The 26794-nt window shown below is 39.0% G+C and overlaps 1 protein-coding gene across 4 annotated transcripts in view; it reads left to right on the top strand.

Moving 5' to 3' along the window:
• Nucleotides 1–7290: 7290 nt before the first annotated feature.
• KLHL24 (kelch like family member 24) overlaps nt 7291–26794 on the top strand; it is a 37493-nt gene continuing 17989 nt past the window's right edge. The window contains exons 1-4 of one of the 4 annotated variants that reach the window (XM_019958992.2): nt 7293–7424; nt 11939–12068; nt 13698–13739; nt 16208–17188. In XM_019958992.2, the coding sequence (XP_019814551.1) occupies nt 16269–17188 (920 nt within the window). In that variant the 5' untranslated portion in view covers nt 7293–7424; nt 11939–12068; nt 13698–13739; nt 16208–16268. Of the gene's footprint in view, nt 7425–7874; nt 7999–11938; nt 12073–13697; nt 13740–16207; nt 17189–26794 lie in introns of those variants that run through there. The other 3 variants (XM_019958978.2, XM_070791146.1, XM_019958985.2) reach the window with 3 other exon arrangements.

Genomic DNA, 26794 nt, shown 5'->3' with positions numbered 1-26794 from the left:
GCAGGGGTGGCACAAATGTGCTAAGCACAGAGCTGGTTGAAGAATCCAGTTGCATTCAAGGGCTTGGTATAAATACAGTGCTAGTGTCACATTATAAAGGATGTGGGAGGTGTGCACAATTTCATAACAGGTGAGGGAGAGAGGAGAGGATCAGAACAGTTGGCATCAGAGTGAAACCTTAAAGGATGACCAATATTTCTCCTAGAATTAGAGATGGAGAGACTTCAAGTGCAAGGGACCTAGAGCAGAGGCAGGGTGGTGTAGAGGCAGAGTGGTCTGGAAGCGTGTGGTATGTTTAGGGAGTGATGACTTACTACCTCCCAACCATCATCTCCATGCGGAAGAGGAGCAGGCTGGAGTGCAATAAAGCATGGCTGGAGGAACTCTGGATGCTTGGCCACCTTCAAATCATAAAGGCTGTCATGAACGCCCTGGAGAGTAAAACATGGGCTTCCATGTGGGATGTGCAAGAAGACAAAATAGAGAGCACTATGCTGTATCCCTGGAAGGAGAGGAAACAGTTCTGAAAACTGTCTGATTCCCCTCACTCTTGAGTAGCTGCCTCCTTCAAATGACTAAGCTGACCTGGATTGTAAACACTGCATAAAATATATCGTGTTATGGGACTTCCCTGGTGGTCCAGTGATTAGGGCTCCACGATTCTACTGAAGGGGGTATGGATGCAATCCCTGGTTGGGGATCTTAAGATTGCATGTGCCATAAATTAAAAAAAAATTTTTTTAATAAAAATTAATAACTCATGTAACAATCAGTTTCAGCAGATTGCGCTGGACTTGACAGCTCAGCTTCTATTCCAGTCCCACCTGAGGACAAGGCCACCAGTGGTGGTGCTCACTGATGTGTAGGGTAGGCATAGATCCCAGGGCCCTCTACCAACCTCGAAAGCACCTCTATTCTGGGGGTTGCCTGAGGAGCTCCCCACCCACCAATAGGCCTGTCTCTTGAGGCTGCTGTCCTGTGAGTTCCCTCGCTCCCTTCCACTCTCAGTGACTGATCAACTCGCAGCCATTTGCCCCAAGAGAATCTGAGGACCTCACCGTGCAAATCAGTTCAAGTGGATCCCAAGTGGTCTCGAGGCACTTTTTTTTTCCCTCTCAAGTCCCCTTAACCTAAGAAGTAGAGATCCACCTGCCAGTTAACAGATACATACTGAACATCTGTTGCTGCTGCTACTGCTAAGTCGCTTCAGTTGTTTCCGACTCTGTGCGACCCCATAGATGGCAGCCCACCAGGCTCCCCCATCTCCAGGCAAGAGTACTGGAGTGGGGTGCCATTGCCTTCTCCAACTGAACATCTACTAGTACCAGTTCAGTTCAGTTCAGTCACTCAGTTGTGTCCGACTGTTTGCGACCCCATGAATTGCAGCACGCCAGGCCTCCCTGTCCATCATCAGCTCCCTGAGTTCACTCAACCTCATGTCCATCGAGTCAGTGATGCCATCCAGCCATCTCATCCTCTGTCGTCCCCTTCTCCTCCTGCTCCCAATCCCTCCCAGCATCAGTCTTTTCCAATGAGTCAACTCTTCGCATGAGGTGGCCAAAGTATTGGAGTTTCAGCTTTAGCATCAGTCCTTCCAAAGAACACCCAGGACTGATCTCCTTTAGGACTGACTGGCGGATCTCCTTGCAGTCCAAGGGACTCTCAAGAATCTTCTCCAACACCACAGTTCAAAAGCATCAATTCTTCAGCGCTCAGCTTTCTTCACAGTCCAACTCTCACATCCGTACATGATCACTGGAAAAACCATAGCCTTGACTAGATGGACCTTTGTTGCCAAGTAATGTCTCTGCTTTTGAATATGCTATCTAGGTTGGTCATAACTTTCCTTCCAAGGTGTGTCTTTTAATTTCATGGCTGCAGTCACCATCTGCAGTGATTTTGGAGCCCAAAAAAATAAAGTCTGACACTAGGTATACTACAACACAAAATGAATAAGCCATCATCCCTGACTTCAGGAATTTGAGAGAGTACTCAGTTGGGAAAGGCATGTAAATATAGTTGACCCTTAAACAACAAGGATTTGAACTGCAAAGATCCATTTATATGCAGATTTATTTTTTGCAGTGGTAAATACTGCAGTACTACACCATCCAGGGTCGGTTGAATCTGTGTATATGGAAGCAGGGATACAGATAACAGAGATGTGTGGAGGGCTGACTATAAGCAGTACACAGATTTTCAGGTGCACAGAGAATGAGAGCCCTTAACTCCTGCATTAGGGTGATGTCACACAATCAGTATGATAACTGCTGGGAAGGAGGTAAGGACCAGCTGCTGTGGGAAGACAAGGGGAGATATTTAGCCCAGAGGGCAATGAGGAGGACTGGAGGGTTTCCAAGAGAGAGGATCCACACGCTGACTCCTGGGAGGAAAAGCAGGAGCTAGCCTAGTAAAGGGGGTGAAAGAGAGGAGAGAGTATAAGAGGCCTAGGGAGCAGGATACAGATGGGAATGGTCTGGAGACAGACAGCAAGAGCTCTTTGGGCAAGAGTCCTGTGGGAAGTTCACTGAGGCTGGTGTTCAGGATTCGGAGTGGGGCCTCAAGGTGCATCAAGAAGAACCTTAAATGCACTGCCAGGGAGTTGGAACTTTGTGACGGCAGTGAGGCCCCACAGGTGCTTAGCTGCCTGCCTACCCAAGAAAAAATGAAAAGCCGTCCAAGAAAGTAAGTTGTATACTGTTAATCTTATCATTCAATAATAAATACATATCTTATAACATAAACATTAAATAATTATTTAACCATAAATTTATGATATTGGAAGGATGCAGAATAGGGATGACAGCTCCCTTAGTAGGAAATAGCCATATGTCATTCCCTGGTGGCTCAGACAGTAAAGAATCTGCCTGCAATGTAGGAGACCTGGGTTCAATCCCTGGATCAGGAAGCGCTCCTGGAGAAGGGAACGGCTATCCACTACTATATTCTTGCCTGGAGAATTCCATGGACAGAGAAGGCTGGCTGCAGTCCATCGGTTGCAAAGAGTCAGACATGACTGAGCAACTACACTTTCATATGGAAAGATAAATGTAAATATCAGAATAGGTCAAATAGTTGAAACTGGTTACCTATGGTAAATCAGAACTGAGGAAGGATTGGAGACAGAACTACTGTTGCACTATTAGATTTAAAATATTTAACTCTGTAAACCGGAGAAGGCAATGGCACCCCACTCCAGTACTCTTGCCTAGAAAATCCCATGGACGGAGGAGCCTGGTAGGCTGCAGTCCATGGGGTTGCAAAGAGTGGGACACGACTGAGCGATTTCCTTTTCACTTTTCACTTTCATGCATTGGAGAAGGAAATGGCAACCCATTCCAGTGTTCTTGCCTGGAGAATCCCAAGGACAGGGGAGCCTGGTGGGTTGCCGTCTATGGGGTCGCACAGAGTCAGACACGACTGAAGCGACTTAGCAGCAGCAGCAGCAGCAACTTTGTAAATACACTTTTTAGAAAGACAATTGTGTATCTATATTTATATAATTATTTTTAAATGTGTGAATGCCAGCCTCAACACGTAATAACTGAGTGACCTCAGCCATAAAAAGGAATGAAACTGTTCCATTGGCAGAGATGTGGATGGGCCTAAACTGTCATACAGAGTGAAGTAAGTCAGAAAGAGAAAAACAAATACTGTATAATATCAAGCATATGTAGAATCTAGAAAAATAGTACAGATGACCTTATTTGCAAAGCAGAAATAGAGACACAGAGAACAAACTTATGGATACCAAGGGGGAAAGGAGGATGGGATGAATTGGAAGATCAGGATTGACACATACACACTACTATGTATTGGATACAACAGATAACTAATTAGAATCTACTGTATAGCAGAGGGAACTCTAGTCTGTCCTCTGTGAATACCTAAATGGGAAGGAAATCCAAGAAAGAGGGGATATGTGTATACATATAACTGATTCACTTTGCTGTGCAGCAAAGTGTAAACCAACAAAACTCCAATAAAAAGTAATAATTAAAAAAAATGGGGGGAACTTCCTTGGTGGTTCAGTGGTTAAGAATTTGCCTTGCAGTACAGAGGACGCAAGTTCAATCTCTGGTTGAGGAATTAAGATCCCACAGGCCGAAGAGAAATAAGCCCATGTGACACAGCTAGAGAATCCATGCTCCATAACGAAAGATCCCACATGACTCAGTGAAGATCCTGTGTGCTGCAACTAAGACCCAATCCAATCAAATACATATTTTTTAAACATTTTAATTTTGAAAAAACAATAACTGAGTGACCAGTGCTAAATCCTTATCCTCTCCATGGCTTAACTTCTTCACCTGTAAAATGGGATACACTCTCTTGCTGGGTAATTATGAAGATTAAAGGATATATACAAAGTACTTAGCACTCTTTTTGCAGCTTAGAAGGAAACCCAATAAATGGTAGGTAATTTCATTTTTATTAACAGATGGAAAAGAGGATTAAAAATCATGTTTAAAAGGCCTGGACACAAGCCTTCTCAGATCAGATCAGTCGCTCAGTCGTGTCCGACTCTTTGCGACCCCATGAATCGCAGCACGCCAGGCCTCCCTGTCCATCACCAACTCCCGGAGTTCACTCAGACTCACGTCCATCGAGTCAGTCATGCCATCCAGCCATCTCATCCTCTGTCATCCCCTTCTCCTCCTGCCCCCAATCCCTCCCAGCATCAGAGTCTTTTCCAATGAGTCAACTCTTCACATGAGGTGGCCAAAGTACTGGAGTTTCAGCTTTAGCATCATTCCTTCCAAAGAAATCCCAGGGCTGATCTCCTTCAGAATGGACTGGTTGGATCTCCTTGCAGTCCAAGGGACTCTCAAGAGTCTTCTCCAACACCACAGTTCAAAAGCATCAATTCTTCAGCGCTCAGCCTTCTTCACAGTCCAACTCTCACATCCATACATGACCACAGGAAAAACCATAGCCTTGACTAGATGGACCTTTGTTGGCAAAGTAATGTCTCTGCTTTTGAATATGCTATCTAGGTTGGTCATAACTTTCCTTCCAAGGAGTAAGCGCCTTTTAATTTCATGGCTGCAGTCACCATCTGTAGTGATTTTGGAGCCAAGAAAAATAAAGTCTGACACTGTTTCCACTGTTTCCCCATCTATTTCCCATGAAGTGGTGGGACCGGGTGCCATGATCTTCGTTTTCTGAATATTGAGCTTTAAGCCAACTTTTTCACTCTCCACTTTCATCAAGAGGCTTTTGAGTTCCTCTTCACTTTCTGCCATAAGGGTGGTGTCATCTGCATGTCTGAGGTTATTGATATTTCTCCTGGCAATCTTGATTCCAATTTGTGTTTCTTCCAGTCCAGCGTTTCTCATGATGTACTCTGCATATAAGTTAAATAAACAGGGTGACAATATACAGCCTTGACGAACTCCTTTTCCTATTTGGAACCAGTCTGTTGTTCCATGTCCAGTTCTAACTGTTGCTTCCTGACCTGCATACAAATTTCTCAAGAGGCAGATTCTATATTACCAGGATTTACACCTCCAATCACTGGAACATGCATGTCCTCTTATTTCATAAAGGCTTGACTGTATTCATAAAGAAGAGAAAGAAAGTGAAAGTCGCAAAGTCTTGACTGTATTCCTAAAGAAAGAAGAGAAAGAAAGTGAAAGTTGCTTTGTCCTGTCTGTCTCTTTGCGACCCCAAGGACTATAGTCAATGGAATTCTCCAGGCCAGAATACTGGAGTGGGTAGCTGTTCCCTTCTCCAGGGGATCTTCCCAACCCAGAGATCAAACCCAGGTCTCCCGCATTTTGCGGGAGGATTCTTGACCATCTGAGCTGCAAGGGAAGCCCAAGAGTACTGGAGTGGGTAGCCTATCCCTTCTCCAGAGGATCTTCCTGACACAGGAATCAAACTGGTATCTCCTGAATTGCAGGCAGATTCTTTACCAACTGAGCCATCAGGGAAGCCCTTAGGGAGAAAGAGAAGTTGTAATTCTGATATCAGAAACCAAAAACTAGTTAAATGTTTCAAAATTTGGAGATACACTCAACTTTGAAAAAACTAGCGGAAACAAAGAGAGAAAATAATGTCTTTTGGAGCACCTGCTTCAGAAAACAGGGATTTGTGATAACTTTGATTTGCATATGAGTGTAAAATAAAAATGTAATCTTTGCCAACAAAGGTCAGTATAGTCAAAGCTATGGTTTTTCCAGTAGTCATCTACACAACGTGAGCACTGGAGCATAAAGAAGGCTACTGTTGTTGTTTAGTCACTCAGTTGTGCCTGGCTCTTTGTGACCCCCATGGACTGCAGCAGGCCAGGCTTCCCTGTCCTTCACTACCTCCCAGAGTTTGCTCAAACTTATGTCCATTGAGTCAATGATGCAATCCAACGATCTCATCCTCTGTTGCTCCCTTCTCCTCCTGCCCTCAATCTTTCCCAGCATCAGGTTTTTTGATGGTGGTGCTTTAATTGTGGTGCTGGAGAAGACTACTGAGGGTCCCTTGGACAGCAAGGAGATCAAACCAATCATAAAGGAAATCAATCCTGAATATTCATTGAAAGGACTGATGCTGAAGCTCCAATACTTTGACCGCCTATTGGGAAGAGCGGACTCACTGGAAAAGACCCTATGCCTTGAAAGACTGAAGGCAAAAGGAGAAGAGGGCAGCAGAGGATAAGATGGTTTGATAGCATCACCAACTCAATGGACATGAATTTGAGCAAACTCCGGGGAGATAGTGGAGGACAAAGGCTGGCATGCTGCAGTCCATGCGGTCGCAGAGTTGGACATAACTTAGCTACTAAACAACAACAACCCAGGATGACACAGGTGCCAGTAACAGATTTACAGAGAAATTTGGTTTCCCTGCGCTGTCTAGCTACCAGGGTTCTAGTCCCTTTCACTTCTCAGGTCCTCATATTTCCCGATTGTATACCAAAGGGTCAAATGAAAAGATCTCTGAGCCCAGTCCCCCAAAATTTAGAGTTCTGAAAACTCTTGGTTATGAGATTTTGCCTTGGGACGTAGCAATAAACACCTGACTGAGTTTCCCACAAGTCTCCTAAGACGTATGTATTTCCTTAACCTGTATCTACCTAAAACTGCTTCTGAATCAGCAGCCCTTGGATGGGATCTTGTTAAGCCTCGCACCCGACACCCGAACTATAGTGGGAAATCCTAGCGGCAGAGCGGCCACCCTCGGAATGGGGACTACAGCTCCCAGGGTGCCCCGGGACGGGGGCGCCCCTTCGGATTGGCCAGAGGTGCGTGACGCTCAGTGTTTTGGCCCGGGCGGTCACATGTTTCCTTTGTTGTGAGCTGTGGAAGGGCTGGTGGCTTCAGGAGACGCCGGCGTTGGAGAGAGTGCTGCGCCGCCGGCTGCTCAGGGACCGCGGGGGCCGCCGCTGTTGGCCACTGCTGCTGGCTTCTTCCAGCCTTCGCCGAGAGGTACCCGGGGATGACAGATCCGGGACTGACCGAAAGACAAGGAACCGGCCAGAGCCGGGGGCGGAGGGGCGGCCCAGGTCATGCCTACGGGGGTGTCTGCAGGAGGGAAGCCAACGGCCGCCGGCCTCTCGAAGCCAGAGAAGGAGGGTCTGAGGAGAGATCGCAGCTGGGACTGCAGGGCCCTTGTGTGCGGCGAGGGGGGTCTCTCGGAGTCTCCTGGGGGTCGTCAGGCCCGGTTCCGTAACGACACTCTGAAAGGAAGGGCACTGAAAGGCTGGCATTACCGCCCCGGAACCGCGACGCTGCTGGCGCGCCCGCCGGGGGCGGGTTGGGAGGGGCATGGCCTCTGGGGCGGGGGCTAGCAGGTGCGGGTCAGTCACCCCGCCGCCTGCGGGATTAGGGGCAGCTGGAGAACAAGGCCGGGGGAGAGGGGTCTCGCATGTTGTGGATGGGCTTCGAACGGAGCGCTGCTCTTCTTTAACCGAAGGAAGCGCTGAGAATGCAGAGTCAGAAATCAAGCCTTCGCGTTTGGTGGGGGCGACAGTTCCAGACTGGGAGGACTGACGGGGTCAAGGTGGGTCCCAGGGCTGGGGGCCAGAGAAGTCCTTTTAAAGCGGTTGCGAAACGTGCTCGGCGCCGTCGCCTGACCGTTACCCCCGCCCCCACCGCCCGGGAGCCTTTGTTTACCGCTGCTTGCCGCGGGGCCAGCGCCGGGATCCGGGCCCTGGAACTACAGCCCCGCGGGAGCCGAGGCGGGCGGGGGAGCGGGGGAGCTGCTGACGGGAGTCCCCGCCTAACCTCGCCTCCTTCCCACCACTCCAGGCTTGGGTTTCTTAATTTAGTTCCTAACGGCCCCGCCCCCAGGCTCTGGACTCTCGGGGCAAAGACTGTTAAGGCCGCGAGGATTGGGGCCCTGCGGATGCTTGAGGGCGGGACGACGGGGCGTCTTCTGTGTGTTTATTGGCGGGTGTCTTGTCGCTGGGTGGACGTACCCAGGCTGTTATTACCCGCCCCGCTGAAGGTGATCTGGAGGACACGCGGGAGCGCGCGCTTGCCTCTTCTGCAGCTGAGGCCAGAGCGCAGCTGCCGGCGGCGCGCGCTTCCGCGCCCGAGCCTACCGGCGCGAGGACCAGCTGCCCCGCCATCGTTGGGTGGCCGCCACGGCTTCTGTCTGAGCTTGTAGGCAGTTCTGGGGCCCGCGGAGGACCAGATAATTAACCTTCTTTAACTCGGTCCCCTAGTCCGCCCAGATGGTGGAAAGAGCCCTCAGGCGAATTAGTGTTTCCCTGTTCTGTAATAGCGCTTCCCTGGTGGCTCAGACCGTAAGGAATCCGGCTGCAACGCGGGAGACCTGGATTCGATCCTTGGGTTGGGAAGATCCCCTGGAGAAGGGACCGGCTGTCCACTCCAGTATTCTGACCTGAGGCCTGGCAGGCTACAGTCCATGGGGTCGCAGAGTCCAGTACGGCTGAGCGACTTTCACAGCACCCTAACACCACGTTTTAGAGTGCCTCACAGTCAACTCCTAAGGCAGATTGACTCTTTCTCAGTTAATTTTAGTGGAGTTTAATGATTAATCATTTGCTCTCTTGAATAGCTTTTTAAAAATCGTGTCTTAGTATTTGCAGCTAAGACCGTTTAGGCCCACTAGCGAGGTTGGTTTTTGTTAAGTACGGGAAATAGATTAAAAATCTGCCTCCTGTCACCTAAAATGTGAAATTAGAATTCTGTTTTTTTTTTTAAGATAGCTTTGTATGGCTGAGTCCTTTCTCTGTTCACCTGAAACTACCACAACTTTTTGTCAATCGGCTGTACCCCAATACAAAATAAAAAGTTTAAAATTGGAAAAAAAGATACCTTGATAATATCCTCCCTCCACCCCCTCCAGAAAGTGAATTCTGTACCCGGGTTTAGATGAGTTGTTCGTGGAAACAAACATCATAGCTCACTCTTCTATGATGACAGTTATAAAATCTATAAAAACAATTGTTTTAGCCACAGTGTATTGAAGATGTGGTTTTCCTAATCTGATTTAATAGGATACTAGGGTTTTATCAGATTTTTTTTTTCCCTATAAATCTGTAGGAATTCACCCAAGAAAGTACATTTCTGTAGAAGGTAGATTGAGTTCCTTGGGTGAAGAAAGAATTGCATTTGAATAGTTCTCGTTGGTTATGCTTTCTTAATTTATTTTTAAAATTCAAGTTGGAATGACTACACCAAAAGGAGCAGCCTCTGTGATCCTGAACTGCCTCATCGCTTGTGCATTGAAGGCATTTAACATTTCTAAATAAGTACAAGATGGAAACCTCTAACCTTTATAAAAAATAAAACCACCACTCATAAGCCTTCTTATCCAGACAAAGCCTGTGACTTAGTCTCTAAACAGGAAGAAGAAATAATATTCTGAGTTGGAGCTTACTATCAGCTTTAATTTAAACTTTCTTGGCTTTTGTCCAAGTTGCTAAAACTACTTAATGCCTTTTCAAAAACATTGTTTTAGCTTCCTTGTTTTTTTTGCCATTTACTTAAAACCCAAAGGTCAAGCCTGTGAAAAACAAAAAATACTATTTATTAAATGAGGGACTGCAGTTATTTTTGTATATACTTTTTTCTTACCTAGGAATTTGGGACATCCTTTTTCAATAAATATTTAGGTGTGAACTGTATAAAAATGTAAATAAAATATTCTAGTATATCCTCATAAGTATATGAAATATATAAGCATATATATTTTATATGATTCTGTTTTGACTAAAACAGTATATGGCCACTTGACAATTGTTGACAATTTGAAACCTTTATTCTTTCTCCTGTTAAGAATGCTAGCTAAGCTGCTGCTGCTACTAAGTCACTTCAGTCGTGTCCGACTCTGTGTGACCCCATAGAAGGCAGCCCACCAGGCTCCCCCATCCCTGGGATTCTCCAGGCAAGAACACTGGAGTGGGTTGCCATCTCCTTCTCCAATGCATGAAAGTGAAAGGGAAGTCGCTCAGTCGTGTCCAACTCTTCACGACCCCATGGACTGCAGCCTACCAGGCTCCTCCGTCCATGGGATTTTCCAGGCAAGAGTACTGGAGTGGGGTGCCATCGCCTAGATTTTTTTTAAAAAAAGTTTGTCACTCTGCCTAAATTTATCACCTAAGGGCTACCATTTTTTAGCATTTGGCACATGTTAAAGTACTAAATTGATAACTAAGAGTCATTAGGCTTTGCTCGTTACTCAGTGCTTTCTAAAACATACTTCTGCAAATCATTTGTGTTACCACAAGGTAGATAAAAATCACTGACTTAGAAGTGCTTTTGTACATAGAGCAGCCATGTAGTAAAAAATTGGATCTCAAACTTGTTCGAGTGACAGAGTACCGGATGGTGTCCTTGTAGATTTAATTAATTCTAATAGAACCAAAAACATTTTTGCTAAAAGAAAACATAACTATATTATATATCTATAGGTCTTAAGATTTTAAAATAAAACAATGCATTAAATACCTAAAGGAAGCACGTTTCTAGCAAGATAAAACCAAAGACATTTAAGCTTACATGACAAGTAGGTTTGGTAGTATAGCTTTAAACCATGTATGATGTCTGATAAACAATTTTTTTCTTCCTTTGGGGTTTGGGAATATTAATAGCCAAAAGTTTTAAAACAAGGGAGAAAAACTGAATGGAGAAATTCAATTTTTTTGTTCTATGATATGAGAGAAGACAGTATTCTTTTTTCAGTTATAGAACCATAATTGTTCAGTCTGACACACTATTTAAGCACTCCTAAATTTTTCATCATTGGATATCTTTTATTTCTCTTTCTCTCATTAAAGTAATAATATATTGACTATTTGAGGTTCATGTAAACAAGGAATAATAACTTGGTATCATTCTAGACAAAGAAATGTAAAGCTTTTGTTGGTTTCTGGTATTGTATGGTGTGTAAATAGGTTATTGGTGGTTTCAGAAGAAAAATAGAAATGTTGAAAATAACACCTTGAAGACTGGACTTTAAATATTGCATTTGTAAAATTTGTTTCGGGAACCACTACTCCAAGAGTAAAGTTTTAAGTTGAAAGTTTAAGAGTATAAATTTAAAGTGGCCGTTAAATGGAATGGTTCAAATAAATCAACGTTTTAGAAAATGGGGTGAAAAAACTTCTTGGTTTCAGATAGTTCAATGTTAAATATGGTTTTCTAGTAATTTTTAAATAACGAATTTCTATGTTACAGTATTTTCTGGCTTTCCTTCTGTTGAGCTACTGTTTATCTTTAAAGATAAACCTTTTATTCATTAGTCTTTTTGCTGTCTCTGCTGTGTTAGTCTTCACTTAGAGTTCAGTTTGAGAAAATGGGAGTAGTGTGGAGCATAGCATGTAGCTAGTGGCAGTTCATTACCACAGGTTGTTGGACCATGTTAGTCAAAACTGTTGGTTTCCTTTGCCATCTGGAATTTATTAGTCATTGTAAGCCCCTTACTAATCCATACGATTTTAAGGCTGATAGTAACTTCTTTCTTTGTATAGGGTTCCTGTATTCTAAAGGAAAAATAAACTTGATTGCAGTACAACTACATTTTAAGATCAGTTCTGATACTATATATCTCCTTTGGACTTTGTACACTGACCTCCCCTGTCCCCTGGCCTTAACTATTAGGTTGGTAAGTATTACCTAAAAACCCTCCAGAAAATGCCCAGGTGAATTGCCTTGCCCTTCTAGCTGAAACTCCAGTACTTTGGCCACCTCATGCAAAGAGTTGACTCATTGGAAAAGACTCTGATGCTGGGAGGGATTGGGGGCAGGAGGAGAAGGGGACGACAGAGGATGAGATGGCTGGATGGCATGACTGACTCGATGGACGTGAGTCTGAGTGAACTCCAGGAGTTGGTGATGGACAGGGAGGCCTGGCGTGCTGCGATTCATGGGGTCGCAAAGAGTCGGACACAACTGAGCGACTGATCTGATCTGATCTGATCCGTTCCTTAAGGTATAATTCTAGACTAGATCAGGCATGAGAGAATCTATTCCAGTTTGCACTCTAGCAGAAACAGTTTGTTTTCTGCAAGAGAAACATTGAGAATTTAAATCTATTTTAGTATCAATCTTTGAGTTCTTGTTAGATTCTAATCTTAGCCTACTCCACAGCATCTAAAATTGGATCTGAATCCGATATTCACCACCCCAGTGCCAGACAGAGGGGTAGGCTCTCTAGAATTGTTTCTTGAATTGACTTGAGTAGGCTCAGGATTTTATTGTTTTCTTGGGAAAAAATACTTATTTAGCTAAGATTTAACAATCCCCTATTTTGACCAAGTTGACATATTCTTTACCAAAGTACACACAAGTTAGACTGACTTCTGCAAATAAGGAAACAAGGTAACATTCACCTCACAGTCAAAGCTTAATCCAGGTATGGAGATGTGTGTTTTTTAATACATGCAGAAATCAGTAGTTTGTATCTTGGTTTTTGAGATCAACATTTGAATTTGCCTAAACTTGTTAAGAATTTTTGAGTTCTATTTATAAATATCTAGGCCAGAAACCAGAAGTACTTGTAGTTAAACACTGTTGGTATTCTGTGCACAGTTCAAGGTTCCAGTATTTTCTCAGAAGCATTCCTCTCTTTCCAACATACGCACACAGAGTTGTGCTCAATTGGTTGATTTCTACAGGTACTAGGGTCCATAAGATAAAGAAACAGAAGAAATATACATTTATATATTAAAAGATGTAATTATTTGATTAGCATAATGATTCTGTATGGATAATCTAGATAACAATTAAAAACTGAAATGTTTTTTCCTGAATTTCCCAAAATACTTGAGATTTTCTTATTGATTTCATAGGTACATAAAATACAATGACTGAACTGTTTGCCTTGAGTAATATTGATAAACCAACTCAGAATTATTTAATGACTGCAGATTCAAGTGAAACTTTATTATCAGACATTCTTCAAATATCCAATGCAGAGTTACCATAGGAATGTTTCATCATCTCAACTCCACCATTGTTTACTCATCTTTCATTCAAGAAACCTTACTGCAGGATAAAATTGTCAAGAAAGGAATTGGATAAATAAGGAAACTGTTTTAGGTATAGAGTAAAATTTTTAATTCACTGTAAGGAATTGTTAATCAGGATTGGTTTTTTATGCAGAAGTTAACTTCTAGTCACAAATTGAAATCTATTAAAACCTTTTTTCAATGTATTAGTAAATAATGCCAATTGTACATGAAGTAATTACTATCTGACTTATATGTTGTTGTTCTCCATTTATTTTAGGTGTGGAAAAACTGGGGCTTTGATCAAGCAAATGCTGGAAAGGTATTATATTTATAATGTTTATAAACTCTTAGCATCGTTATTAGGAAATATAAATCATTTTCCTTTAACCAGAGGTCACTTAGACCACCTGAGTAACAGGGAACAAGATCATATAGGAAGACAGCATCACAGTCATTTCTGTTACCAAATAAACTATCGACACACTCCTTTCTAACCCTTACAGATCTCCTCAGTCTCCCTTCTACAGTTTCGCCAGTCCCAGGGACACTGAAATAAGTTATCTCCATTCATTTTTCTGGAACATAGGCCAAAACCATGTAGTTTTTAAATCTACCTAACAATTTAAAACTAGGTCTACAACATTTATGAGTTCTACAGTTGGAAGTAAACTCTAGAATACCCTTAACCAGAAGAATCTATCTTAAAAATCTTCCTTTCAAGTGAGAGTGTAGCTCTAGGAGTAAAGCTCCTGAAGAAGATGAGGGAGAGAAAGAAAAGGATACTAGCTTTTCTAGGCAAATTGTGTGACTTTGGCAGTCAGTCATTGAGACTCCAATCACCCTTGCATCCACTAAATTATGTAGGTATTATTTTCCATCATTACATTTCTTTGGGACAAGTGTTTTCCTCTTGTTTTGTCCAGAGATGCCTACTTATTTGCTACCTTTTAGTGATGGGAATAACAATGCTTTGATATCTGCTAATTTTTTAAAAGAACTCAGTCAATTTTATGTTTAGTGGCAATCCACTCCAGGCCTATTGCCTGGAAAATCCCATGGACAGAGGAGCCTGGTAGGCTACAGTCCATGGGGTCGCAAAGAGTCGGACGCGATTGAGCGACTTCACTTTCACTTTGTTTATACATTAGTTCACTTACGATAAATCTTAAACCTATACTAGATACTGTATTTTGAAATGTGATTAAACTTGTCTTTACTAGTTAAAATACTTTGTGTAAAACGGGAAAATGAAATCTACTGAATTACACCTGGAAGCCAAAAAGATGCTCTGAAATGTCCCATATTCCTAAGACATTCTTGTGTAAATCGTTTAGTCTGTCATCATACAAAGAGTTTATATTTTATGGTGTTGTGGACTAGTTCATGGAAAAGTTCTCAGAAAGTCTAGAGAAAGTGAGGCTGCCCAAAAAGCCAGGAAAAAGTTGCTTGAAACAGCCCAGATCTATGAGATAGTCTCTTTTCCATACAAAGCAGTAGACAGATGTCTTGTTGCTGTTGAATGCTTTTAATAACGAGTGATTTTATAGCTGTTCGTGTTTTCTGGTAAAGCAGTGGAAGACCTCTTGGCAGTCATCTATCAAGGGAAATAGGCATGGGAATTAAGAAGCTGAAAATAACATAAAAAGACCTTTAACTCATATAAAATTTTAAGACTTTTATTAATACTACTCACTCAATATGCTATTCCCAAACTTATCAGATACACATACTATAAGATACCAAATAATGAATACAAGATACAGTAAAATTATTGGATACAGAAAGCAGAGCATCTTTTCATTTATGTTTCTTTCTTGTCCGTTTTAGCCAAAAGGGAAATTCTTAGTACTTGCGGTATGTTGTTTTGCATTCTGAACATAATTTAATTTAAAGTTTGAGAAAACAAAAATGTTTGCAGGCAGAAACCAATTACAAGTACATTTTGGATCACATGGCAACTTACTGAGAAGTGAAAAGAGTAAAAGGAACCGCCTTAAAAATAAAAATTTAAGCCAATTGATAGCTGTAGTCCAGTGCCTCAACCCATCAGTTACCTATTCATAGCATTTCTGAGGCAGACTTGAGGTTGTTTCTTATTAGGGAAAGGGAGGAGGGGATAAATAACATATATTTAAGAAAATACGGTACTATATCATTGTAGTGTGAATTTGGGGGAAATAAAGACAGAAGATATATCACGTAGCATTTAAATATATGTATCTCCTTTTTTCTATGCCTAGATGCACTGATACAAGTATTTTCTATTAATACAGCATTGAACATCTGTAGGTAACTCTTCCCATATAATCTTGATTATTTCCTTACGATAGATTGCTAGAAAGGGACTTAATGGTCAAACAGCATACATATTCTTAAAGGCCATTGATAGATACAGATGAATTTTTCTGTAGCAGCACTATATTAAAATATAAGTATTTATATTAAGATTTGAATGCAGTCAAGTTCTGTGTCATACAGCATTCTGACATAGCTCTACCTTCAGTAGATGAAACCCAGTTTGTAAAAGGGAAACAGAAGGTAATATATTAGTAATTCACAAAGTATGTAGTATCCTTTCAACTAGGGGGTTTAAGGAGTACTATTGCAAATTGCCCCTAATGTTTTCATTGTATAAATTTTTATCAATCTTTATCAAAATGAGATAGTGCTCTATACCCTGTATGAAATAATGTAATTTTATTGTAGTGTTTACATCAAAATGAAATTATGTAATTGGAGTACTAAAACTTTTTACATACTGAAATGTTTTAATTTTTTTACTTTTAGCCACATAAAGAAAATCTGTAACAGTTATTTCTCAACAATTATATAGTCAACTGATGTAACAATGGTACTAATATTGGGACGAAGACTAAACAGAGAGGATCTCGGGGTGCGTGATTCACCAGCAACAAAGCGTAAAGTTTTTGAAATGGACCCTAAATCTCTGACAGGCCGTGAGTTTTTTGACTTCTCTTCAGGATCATCCCATGCTGAAAACATCCTCCAGATATTTAATGAATTTCGAGATAGTCGTTTATTCACAGATGTTATCATTTGTGTGGAAGGAAAAGAATTTCCTTGCCATAGAGCTGTTCTCTCAGCCTGCAGTAGCTACTTCAGAGCTATGTTCTGTAATGACCACAGGGAAAGCCGAGAAATGTTGGTTGAGATCAATGGTATTTTAGCTGAAGCTATGGAATGTTTTTTACAGTATGTTTATACTGGAAAAGTGAAGATCACTACAGAGAATGTACAATATCTCTTTGAAACATCAAGCCTTTTTCAGATTAGTGTTCTCCGTGATGCATGTGCCAAGTTCTTGGAGGAGCAACTTGATCCTTGTAATTGCTTAGGAATCCAGCGCTTTGCTGATACCCATTCCCTCAAAACACTCTTTACAAAATGCAAGAATTTTGCATTACAGACTTTTGAGGATGTGTCCCAGCATGAAGAATTTCTTGAACTTGACAAAGATGAACTGATTGATTATATTTGTAGTGATGAACTAGTTATTGGCAAGGAGGAGATGGTTTTTGAAGCCGTCATGCGTTGGGTCTATCGCGCTGTTGATCTGAGAAGACCACTGTTACATGAGCTCCTGACTCATGTGAGACTCCCTCTGTTGCATCCCAACTACTTTGTTCAAACAGTTGAGGTGGACCAGTTGATCCAGAATTCTCCTGAGTGCTATCAATTGTTGCATGAAGCAAGACGGTACCACATACTTGGGAATGAAATGATGTCTCCAAGGACTAGGCCACGCAGGTAAGACTGATGTGTATTAACTACAACATAATTAGCAAAAGTTTTTGTTTTTTTAAAATATTTTAAAGCTTCCTGAGTGTAATCTCCATGTAGTCATTTATATGTATCATCTACATGTGGTTTTATGTAATTTGAGATTTGTTTTGGATTATAACTCATTAGAATTTCTCCCAGTGAAGACTAGATTCAACAGTAGCACTTTTCGTTATTGTTGTTCTGAGCTATAAGACGGTATTGCAAAGGGTCTTTGGAGCTAGCATGTTTCAGCCTATATCTTCTTAACCTGTCTTAAAAAGGTTAATTTTTCTTAACCTTTATAGGGTACCAAATTTATTCTACGTTTTCCCAAAAGATCTTTGGAAGTTAAGTAACTAAAGACTGTGTTAGAGTTTGTTGGACTGCCTCTACTTATAAAAAACAATTTGTGTATTCACAGACTAACCTTTTTCCTAATAGACAACATGAAATATAGAGATCAAGTAAGTAAGTTGATATACATTGAGGGAATTCTCAGATGTAAAATCAAGGTTTCAGATCTTTTCTCATTGCTGCAGTTATTATATTTAAAACTATTTGAAAATGAAAGTCACTCAATTGTGTCCGACTCTTTGCAACTCCATGTACTATACAGCCCATGAAATTCTCCAGGCCAGAATACAGGAGTGAGTTACCATGCCCTCCTCCAGGGGATCTTCCCAACCCAGGGATCAAACCCAGGTCTCCCACATTGCAGCAGGATTCTTTACAGCTGGGCCACAAGGGAAGCCTGAGAATACTGGAGTGGGTCGCCTATCCCTTCTCCAGGGGGTCTTCCCAACCCAGGAATCAAACCGGGGTCTCCTGCATTGCAGGAGGATTGTTTACCAACTGAGCTATCAGGGAAGACCCATTTAAAACACCTGTAGATTTTAATTCATAAACTATAGAAAAATAATCTCTGTGCCTTAAGAATGGAAGGAACAGTATTAAAGATTTTACTGTGAATAAGCAAAAACTGGCTGTTGTGAGACATAGTAAAGAATCTTAAATATTTTTCTAATAGAGTTGACTTTTGGTGTGTGTGATATAAAATACATAATATAAAATTTGCCATCCTAACCGTTTTTTATTGTTTAATAGTGCTAAACATATTCACATTGTTGTGCAACTGGTATTTATTTTCCCATACTATCTTCATTTTGCCTATAAATCTATTATAGCATAGCTCTTAAACCATATTTTTAGCATTAATTTTGATTATCAAAATTATTCCCGTGTTTTGGAATGTGATTAAAATTCAGCATGTTGTGAGATCTCATGTTTTTAATTATAATTCAGCATATTATGACCTGTCTTTAAAATCTACACTAGTTTGGATATAACAAGATTTGATCTGTTTCCTCATAAGTAAAATGAGATTTATGATAAACAGTGCTTATTTCACAGGTTTTGCTGTTGAAATTATTAAATGCAATAGTCTTAAGGTACTCAGCATAGAAGGTGGTACATAGGAAGTGCTTTAAGAATTATGGCTATAGTGTAGTGTTAGTATGACTCACTTTAAGAAAACTTCCAGTACTTGACAGTCTGAACATTTTTACAAATGAGATACAACATTGAGTAACTATTATTACAAAAATTAATGTAATATTTCTTTGTATATTAGGTTTAGAGTGCATTTTTTCTTCAAAGTCACTTGACTTTAGTTAAAAGTAATTGTTTTATAAGAAATAAATATAAAATATTTTACTCCTAGTCTTTTAACAAAGAACAAAAAACTATTAATTTTATTCTATAAAATATACTGATTTTTTAAAAGTTGTTTTTAGGACTGTTAAGAGACTTCAGCTGAGCTTAAGAATGTAAGACCAGAGTTCTTAAATTTATTAATTAGGAAAACTAAACAGCTTTGGGGCTATTCCAGAACTTTTCTGGACAAACTGTATCTCTCCAAGGGGAGAGTCGTATATTTTTCCAAACAGAATCCCCTGTGGCAGACAGAATGATTTGGGGTCAAACATGGTTAATAGTACCTATACCCAATACCTTCCAGTACTTGGAATAGGATTAGAATAGAGACCAAAGAATATGTGCTGTAGAATCAAAATTATTTATATTAAAATTACTTATAAAGATATGACCAGAATGAAATCAGAGTGCAGCCTAAAGGTAATTAGAATCAGATTATAATTAGAGAATTTTCTGGTTTTCTTAGTTATTCAATTTACAAAAATACAGTTTTACATCATATTTTTAAGGGAACCAATCCATTTCATACAGTGAAACACATCTGTATATATAAGATTATGATACCACTTTTCTCTAGGAGACTAGCAGAAAAAAAATAAAGCTGTAGTTATATTGAATTTTCAGACTATTATAATAGCAGATAATTATTTTATATAAATTTTATATTTTATGAATTACGTGAGAACTCTAAAAAGGAATGCTTTATTGTAGAACTCTGCTATCACCTGTCCTTTATATTCTGTCCTCCACTTATCTGTTACTACATTTAGTACTAATCACTAGGAATTTCCTTATCTGAACAATATGTATTCTTTGTAGAGGTTCTCATCTTTCTGAGAAACTACAAACTTCTTTGTAAGAGAAGTGACATCTCCACCTCTTCAACTACAGCTCATTCTGACTTCTCCAGTCACTCTACTGAAACTCCTCTCAGTCAGGTCATCTATTTGTTCTTTGTTAGCCTCTTTTCAGTCTTTATTCACCTTGATCTGTCTTTCAGATTTGACATTTTTAATTGCTTAAATCCTTCTTGAAACTCTCTTCTGATAGCTTCAGGAGTACCATTTCCCTCATGGTCCTCTTCTTCAGTACTCTTTTTCAGTTTGATAGTTCTTTGTCTATTGTTTGAAATGTTGATATTCTCTTGGTTCACATCTCGTCTTGCCTTGATAGTTTCGTAGATGATCACATCTATTCTCATGGTTTTGATTAACATGCTTACTATTGACTATGAAAACTATATCTCCACCCCAGGCTTTTTCATTCATTTATTCCATCATTCAGCTAATGTTTTTTTAAAAAAATAATATGTATAGTTACACATATATATATATTTGAAGATGCATCTTTAAAACAATAACATAGCCAAAATAAATCTCACAGTTAAAAATAATTCTTTCATAATATTTAATATCCAGTCCATATTCATGTTTCCCTAGTCTTTTCCAGGCTGTTCTTTAATTAACTTGAATCCAGTCCAGGACTAGTACAGGATCATTGCATCTGTTTATTTCCATGAAGTCTCTTATTCCAAAGCAGTTTTTCATGAATCTTACTTGTTCATGGGCAAGTTGTCCAGAAAAATACTCCATGATGTGTATTAGTCTGGTCACTTCCTTGTGATATCACTTAGCTGCATTTAGCTGTTTCCTGGAAACTGAAAGTTAGCTTCAGCTCAATGGTGAATAGTTAAATACTTTTTTGCTAGAATTCATTCTAGGTAATGCATGTATCACATTGCATCACATTAGGAGAAAGACAGCATAACTGGTTGTTGTACCATTAGTGATATAAAGATTAGCTCTTGATTAGGGAGATGACAGTCCAAACCCACCACTGTATAGTTAAGTTATACTCTCACAGCGTCCGATATTTCTTTAGTGTTTATTGTGTGCCAAGTATTCTCCAGAGCTCAAGCTATACTGGACAGTGATACCTGTATATACCCATGTGTCTCTTAAATGACAGAGAAAACCCCAAGATACACTGTATTAAAAACAGAGTGTGAAAAAAATTTAAAAACGAAAAAAAGAGTGTGATGGCAGTTTTCTAGAAAGAGGACATAGAACATAAGACCATAAAAGCTTTGCTAATCAGTATTGCCAGTCGTAAACCCTGGGTCCATAAAGAAAAAGTAGTGGCGATCTATCACAGAAGTAAAAAGCTTGAGAATAGCTGTTTTTATTAATATATGTCATGCAACTTTAAATTCCTATACTAAGGTATAGCACGTTTTTAGTGAACACCTAGTGCAAGCTTCATGGCGTGTTAAGGGCACTGGCTTCAGAATCAGGGAGACCTGAGCTGCAACCTACCTCTGCATAACTAGTTAATTCTGTGACATTGGGCAAAGCACCTTAACTTCTCTATGTGTCAGCTTCCTCATCTGTAAACTAAGCATAATACCATCTACCCTGTAGGATTGTTGTGAGGATTAGAACTACTGTGTGAAAAAGGCATAGCCTAGTGTTGGACACAAAAATGCTTAATAAAAATTATTGCTAGTTTCATGAATAATCAAAATACAGTTAAAATTTGCACTATACTTTTACAGAATAGGAAATAAAGTTTGAGAGACATAAATGCTTGCTATCAAGTGGTTTAAGTATAAATTGTTCATATCTACAGAAAAAATCTGCAACACTCCATTAAACAATAGAGATAGCTATGATCTAATAAGTTCATCATTTTGAGTTTGGAATTGGTTAATTTAGTACTTGTTTCTTCTAATATTTCCTACTACTCTTGTCTAATAAGCAGTTACTATATAATGAAAATAGGAACCTATTGCCATAATGAGGACAGGGTTCAAGTTCTTATTGAATAAATCAACGAGAAGACCAAGGTTAAGTTTTTTTTAAAGAAATAATATTTTAGAATTCAATGTTCTGAGTTTCTGTTTGTTTTTCTTAAGTGATAATCTGCTATATTGGATTCATGGTCTACCATTTTTATACATGTTAGTTCATTGTTATTTTGAATGCATTTTTATATTACAGTACTGTGTAATGTCAGAGTCTCCCTCTACCTGACCCTTGATATATCAGTATATATATATAACCCTTTCATCCCCAAAGGATTACCAGTTTTTTTCACTCTTTTTAAAAATATTCTTTGTATACAGAAGTGTGTGTGTGTCTGTCTCTGTGTGTACATGTGTCCCTACTATTCTTTATATAGATGGTAGTATATCTTATTTTTACCTCCTAAAAATATCTTGGAGTTTCTTCTATATCAGCACATATACGTCTTCATTCCTTTTTTTTTTTTTTTTTTAGCTCTTCATTATGGAAAATTTCAAATTCACTCTTTTTTAAGAGTTGTATAGTATCACACTTATGGATACTATAAATTATTTAATCCCTCTCTTAATGATGTACATTTAAGTTGTTTCTAGATTTTTTTTCATTGCAAACAGTGCTCAGTGAATACTCTTATACATATGTCTGATAAATTACAGCATAAATTACTAGAAGTGAAATCACTAAGTCATAAAATAGGTGCATTATTAAAACTTTGCCAAGATATTGTAAAAATTGACTTCCAATTTATACTTTTCCAAAAATATGAAAATCCCTATTTCTTCACTCCTTTCCTTACACAGTATTGTAATAGTTTTTATAAATTTTTGCTACTCTGGAAAAGTGAAAATTTGTACCCCATAATTTTTTTTGCTCAAACTTTAAACTATATTTTGTATTGGGGTATAGTCGATAAACAGTGTTGTTAATTGTTAATTGTTATTTCTTATAATAGTTCCTACTACTCTCGTCTAATAATTAGTTACTATATAATGAACATTGGGTTGGATGTATTCTTTCAGATCATGTTTTTCTCTGGATATATGCCCAGGAGTGGGATTACAGGGTCATATAGTAGCTCTATTTTTAATTTTTTAAGGAACCTCTATACTGTACCAGTTTACATTTCCGCCAACAGTGTCGGAGGGTTCCCTTCTCTCCAGACCCTCTCCAGCATTTCTTGTTTGTAAATGTTTAGAGGATAGCCATTCTGCCAGTGTGAGGTGATATCTCATTGTAGTTTTGATTTGCGTTACTCTAATAATGAGCATGTGTCCCATAATCTTGATTTGCATTTCTTTCATGTGAAAGTTTGAGGTTTTCCAAGTTTGAAAACCATTTATAGGTTTGTTTTTTTCTTAGTGTATCAGAATTCTGATTGGAAGTGATTGAAACCAGCGTTAGCATAGAAGGGAGATAGATGTTTTAAAAGAGTATAAGAAGGCATTATCTTGTAGAACCTAAGGGCAGATGTTCAACAGGACTTACAAGAAGACTGGAACAGGCTACTGAAAATGCATCAGAAATCTAGCCATGCCCTATCTCTGCCTCTTACCTCTTACCTTTCTCTCACTGCTGCTGCTAAGTCGCTTCAGTTGTGTCCGACTGTGTGCGACCCCACCATTCATGGGATTTGATTTCTATATTACAAGGTCAGTCCAGAGACACTGAATGTCTCCCTCTCATGTGGAAAGATAATCTCTGATCCAGACAGCCTTCTCTGGAGAGTTACCTGTGGCCTTGGAGTAGGATCATGTAGCAGGAAATTGATAGCTGAAATTCTTGTCCCATATGTAAGAGCAGACAAGCTGATAGTGGCTATTAATAGTAAGGTGTGGATTTTCTCCTTTGTTCTTTCTTAACTTGAGGCAAGAGGAAGGGATGGAATAATTTGTGTTCATTGGAGACAACAAAAAATAATATCCATGTTTCTGCCTAGGAGGTAACACTGTAGCATTCGGCTTTATTCTTCCCTTTTATTCTCTAAGAATTTATTATTTCTTTTACAAAGTTGTAATCTATTTCATATCATAGTCTGCTGTTATCATTTATTTAATATTTTCATGACATGAAATCTACAGTACCATAACCATCCCACCCACATTTAAACTCTTCCTGATTTTTTACCAGTAAATGAGATAAATATCTTTGTGACTATATGAGCATACCTGTAATTAGTTCCTGATAATAAATTCTTAAATAATTGCTTCTTTTAAAGAGTAAATATTTGAATCTTTCAATTGGTACAACTATTTCCTTATAGAACCCATTTTCCCTATTCCAGTTTCAGGTAGAAAGCCTTACCACACAAGTTGAAACTGTCCTTATTAAGTTTAGAAAGCCATATGGTTTATGGCTGTCATAAGTCTCTTTACGGGGTCATTTATATACATTTATATTGATAAACCATACCCAGTGATTCCTCTAGGCTCAGGAACTTTTGTTTTTTGCATACAGTAAGATCAGACTATCAGGGAACAGACTTAACGTTAATTATGAGGGACTGATTAATTTATCTTTTAGTTTATATATATTTATTTGCAATAAGAAATGGAACTGTCAACTGTTCCAAAAAATGGAATGGTTCAAATGGAACTGTCAAAAAATATTTTAAGTCAATGTAGCCAGCATATTCTCTTACTATGGGCAACTTACCAGTTGGGAAGCCAACGTTTTCAAAGATTGTTTGGAAGCTAGTAGACCTTTAGAGCCAGACTCTTCCCAGCTAGTATAGTTTGAGGAAGTCTCACCCAGCATAAAATATTCTTACCAAAGAACCAGTAATGTTCAAGTTAGCTTAGTTAAGCTTCTCCTTTCCTTTAGACGAGTTACTTGAATGGACACAGAAAATGTTTGCCTCTGTGATTACTTACTCTTTCATTCATTTGCTCATTCATTTATTTATTGTATATAGGGCTGATCAGTCCCCTCTTTTGATATATAGTTAATACATTGAGTTTAGTACTGTCGTATTCTACACACTAAAGAGTCATTTGGTCTCTTTAGGGCTTTTAAAGTCTCATATCTCCATTTGAATTCATTATTTTGGTGCAATGACTCGGTATTCAGGTATTTTTGAGTCTTGAAATAGACTGTGTCACTAATATCTCTCCCTTCTTCCTTCCAGCTTCCCACTATATGGAAACATTTCTTTTTGTGTTTTCTAAATGTGTTCAGTCATTTTTCTTATTACCAAGGATCACCCTTAGACCCCTTTTTGTTGATGAAAATTAATTTGGCAGTTCATCTGTCCCTGGCATGTTTGCATTGACAGTAAGAAGGTCTGTTATTTTGGCCAGCAAGTCTTTCTGAGGTTCTTAACTGAACCTGGCAATTACTATACATTTTGTTCATATGGTTTAGAATATTTTGTGGATTTATAATTCTTTTCCTTTCACATAAATCAAAGAATATGATCTTTTAATTTAACCTTTTCTCAAGTTTATGATAAAAGAGTATGATGACTTTTAAAAAAGTATTTACCATTGTAGGAAAAAAATAATTTTCTTATCGCACTTTCCTAGGAACAAGTGGTGAGACTTGTTTCAAATTTCAATACTCAAGACTTAATACTGCTTAATACTTAAGCTGCGAATATTTGTTAGTTTGTTACAGCAGAAAATGAGAATTTTCACTTTAAAAGATTAATAAAGTAACATAGTCTCTAAAAATAGATTGCATGGGTATCTAGAATTTTATTCATCCTATACTATCATCTTGACTGCTTTTTTATTCTCCTCACCATTATCAGCTGCAGCAACTCATTTCCTTTAAGGCAATCATCTTCCTGCCTGAGATAAGTATTTTTCCAAGCTCAAGAAATAAAAATAGCTATTAAATTGAGTTAACACTCTCTAATGAGAACACCAGACTTGTCTCAAAGTAAGTTAAAAGCCATTTGGTTGCAAATGAGACCTTCAGTTAGGCAAAACTACTAGTTTGCTGATCCTTTCAGATACACAGACACAGGCACTGAAATAATCCTTTATTTAGTAAGACTAAACGTTTTAGCCATTAGCATTTTGTGCTGTTTTCTCTTCTTGTCCCAAGGTGCAAAACAACAGACAATGTATGTTTATTGGGCTAAGAAGTCTTGGAAAACAAAGCAAATTCAAGAAAAGGGAAAGTATAAAACAAGTAAAATGCTACACGTGCATGCTAAGCCTCTTCAGTTGTGTCGGACTCTCTGCGACCCTATGGACTGTAGCCCTCCAGGCTCCTCTGTCCATGGGATTCTCCAGACAAGAATACTGGAGTGGATTGACATGCCCTCCTCTGGGGGATATTTCCAGCCCTGGGACTGAACCCGTGTCTCTTACATCTCCTGCATTGGTAGGCGGGTTCTTTGCCACTAGTGCCACCTGGGAAACCCAAAGAAAGTATAAAACAAAATTATATCAAAATTACCTTAATTTTGTATTAAAACTATTAGGAGTGACTCAAACCCAGTAACAGTATTTAGCAATTTTTGTTTTGCTCAATCAATAGGTAAGACTTTGAAGACTAACACATGGGTTTGTCTTAGAAGTATTTTAAGTAAGATTTAAGGAAATAAAACTAATATGGAAAGAAGGATATCTTCTGGTCATTAGTTATACTACTAAGTGACTGGTGCTATCTACTATTTACTTTTAATATTTTCATTTTGGAATTATTTGGAAAATAGTAAATATTATTGATAGTATTTGAGTCCTTCTGATAATATTTTACTATATACTAGATTAGGGTTATATTATTTGCTGGGTTCTTAAAAGTAATTTTTATTGCATCTGTGGACAGAATTCTTTTCTATGATATTTATTTCTGATTTTATAATGGAAAAAGTATGCCTGGCATGGACTGACTAGGTGAATGATTGTTAGTTGAAATAACTGCAAGTATGTGTAGCTAGAATATCTTAGCAGCTCTATCAAAGGGATGTACCAATGCTACTTAATTCTGTTTTTTCCTAGTGAAATTATAAAACATCACAGTGACTAAAACTACAAATAAGTGTTTTAACCTGATCTTTTTTCCTTCATTTAAGAGAAGAGGGATTGTTAAAATTTTTGTTTGTGAGATTTAACATTGCAGCAGC

This window comes from Bos indicus, chromosome 1 (assembly GCF_029378745.1).
Source record: "Bos indicus isolate NIAB-ARS_2022 breed Sahiwal x Tharparkar chromosome 1, NIAB-ARS_B.indTharparkar_mat_pri_1.0, whole genome shotgun sequence".
NCBI classification, from domain to species: domain Eukaryota; kingdom Metazoa; phylum Chordata; class Mammalia; order Artiodactyla; family Bovidae; genus Bos; species Bos indicus.
This window is presented reverse-complemented; position numbering and strand designations above follow the sequence as displayed.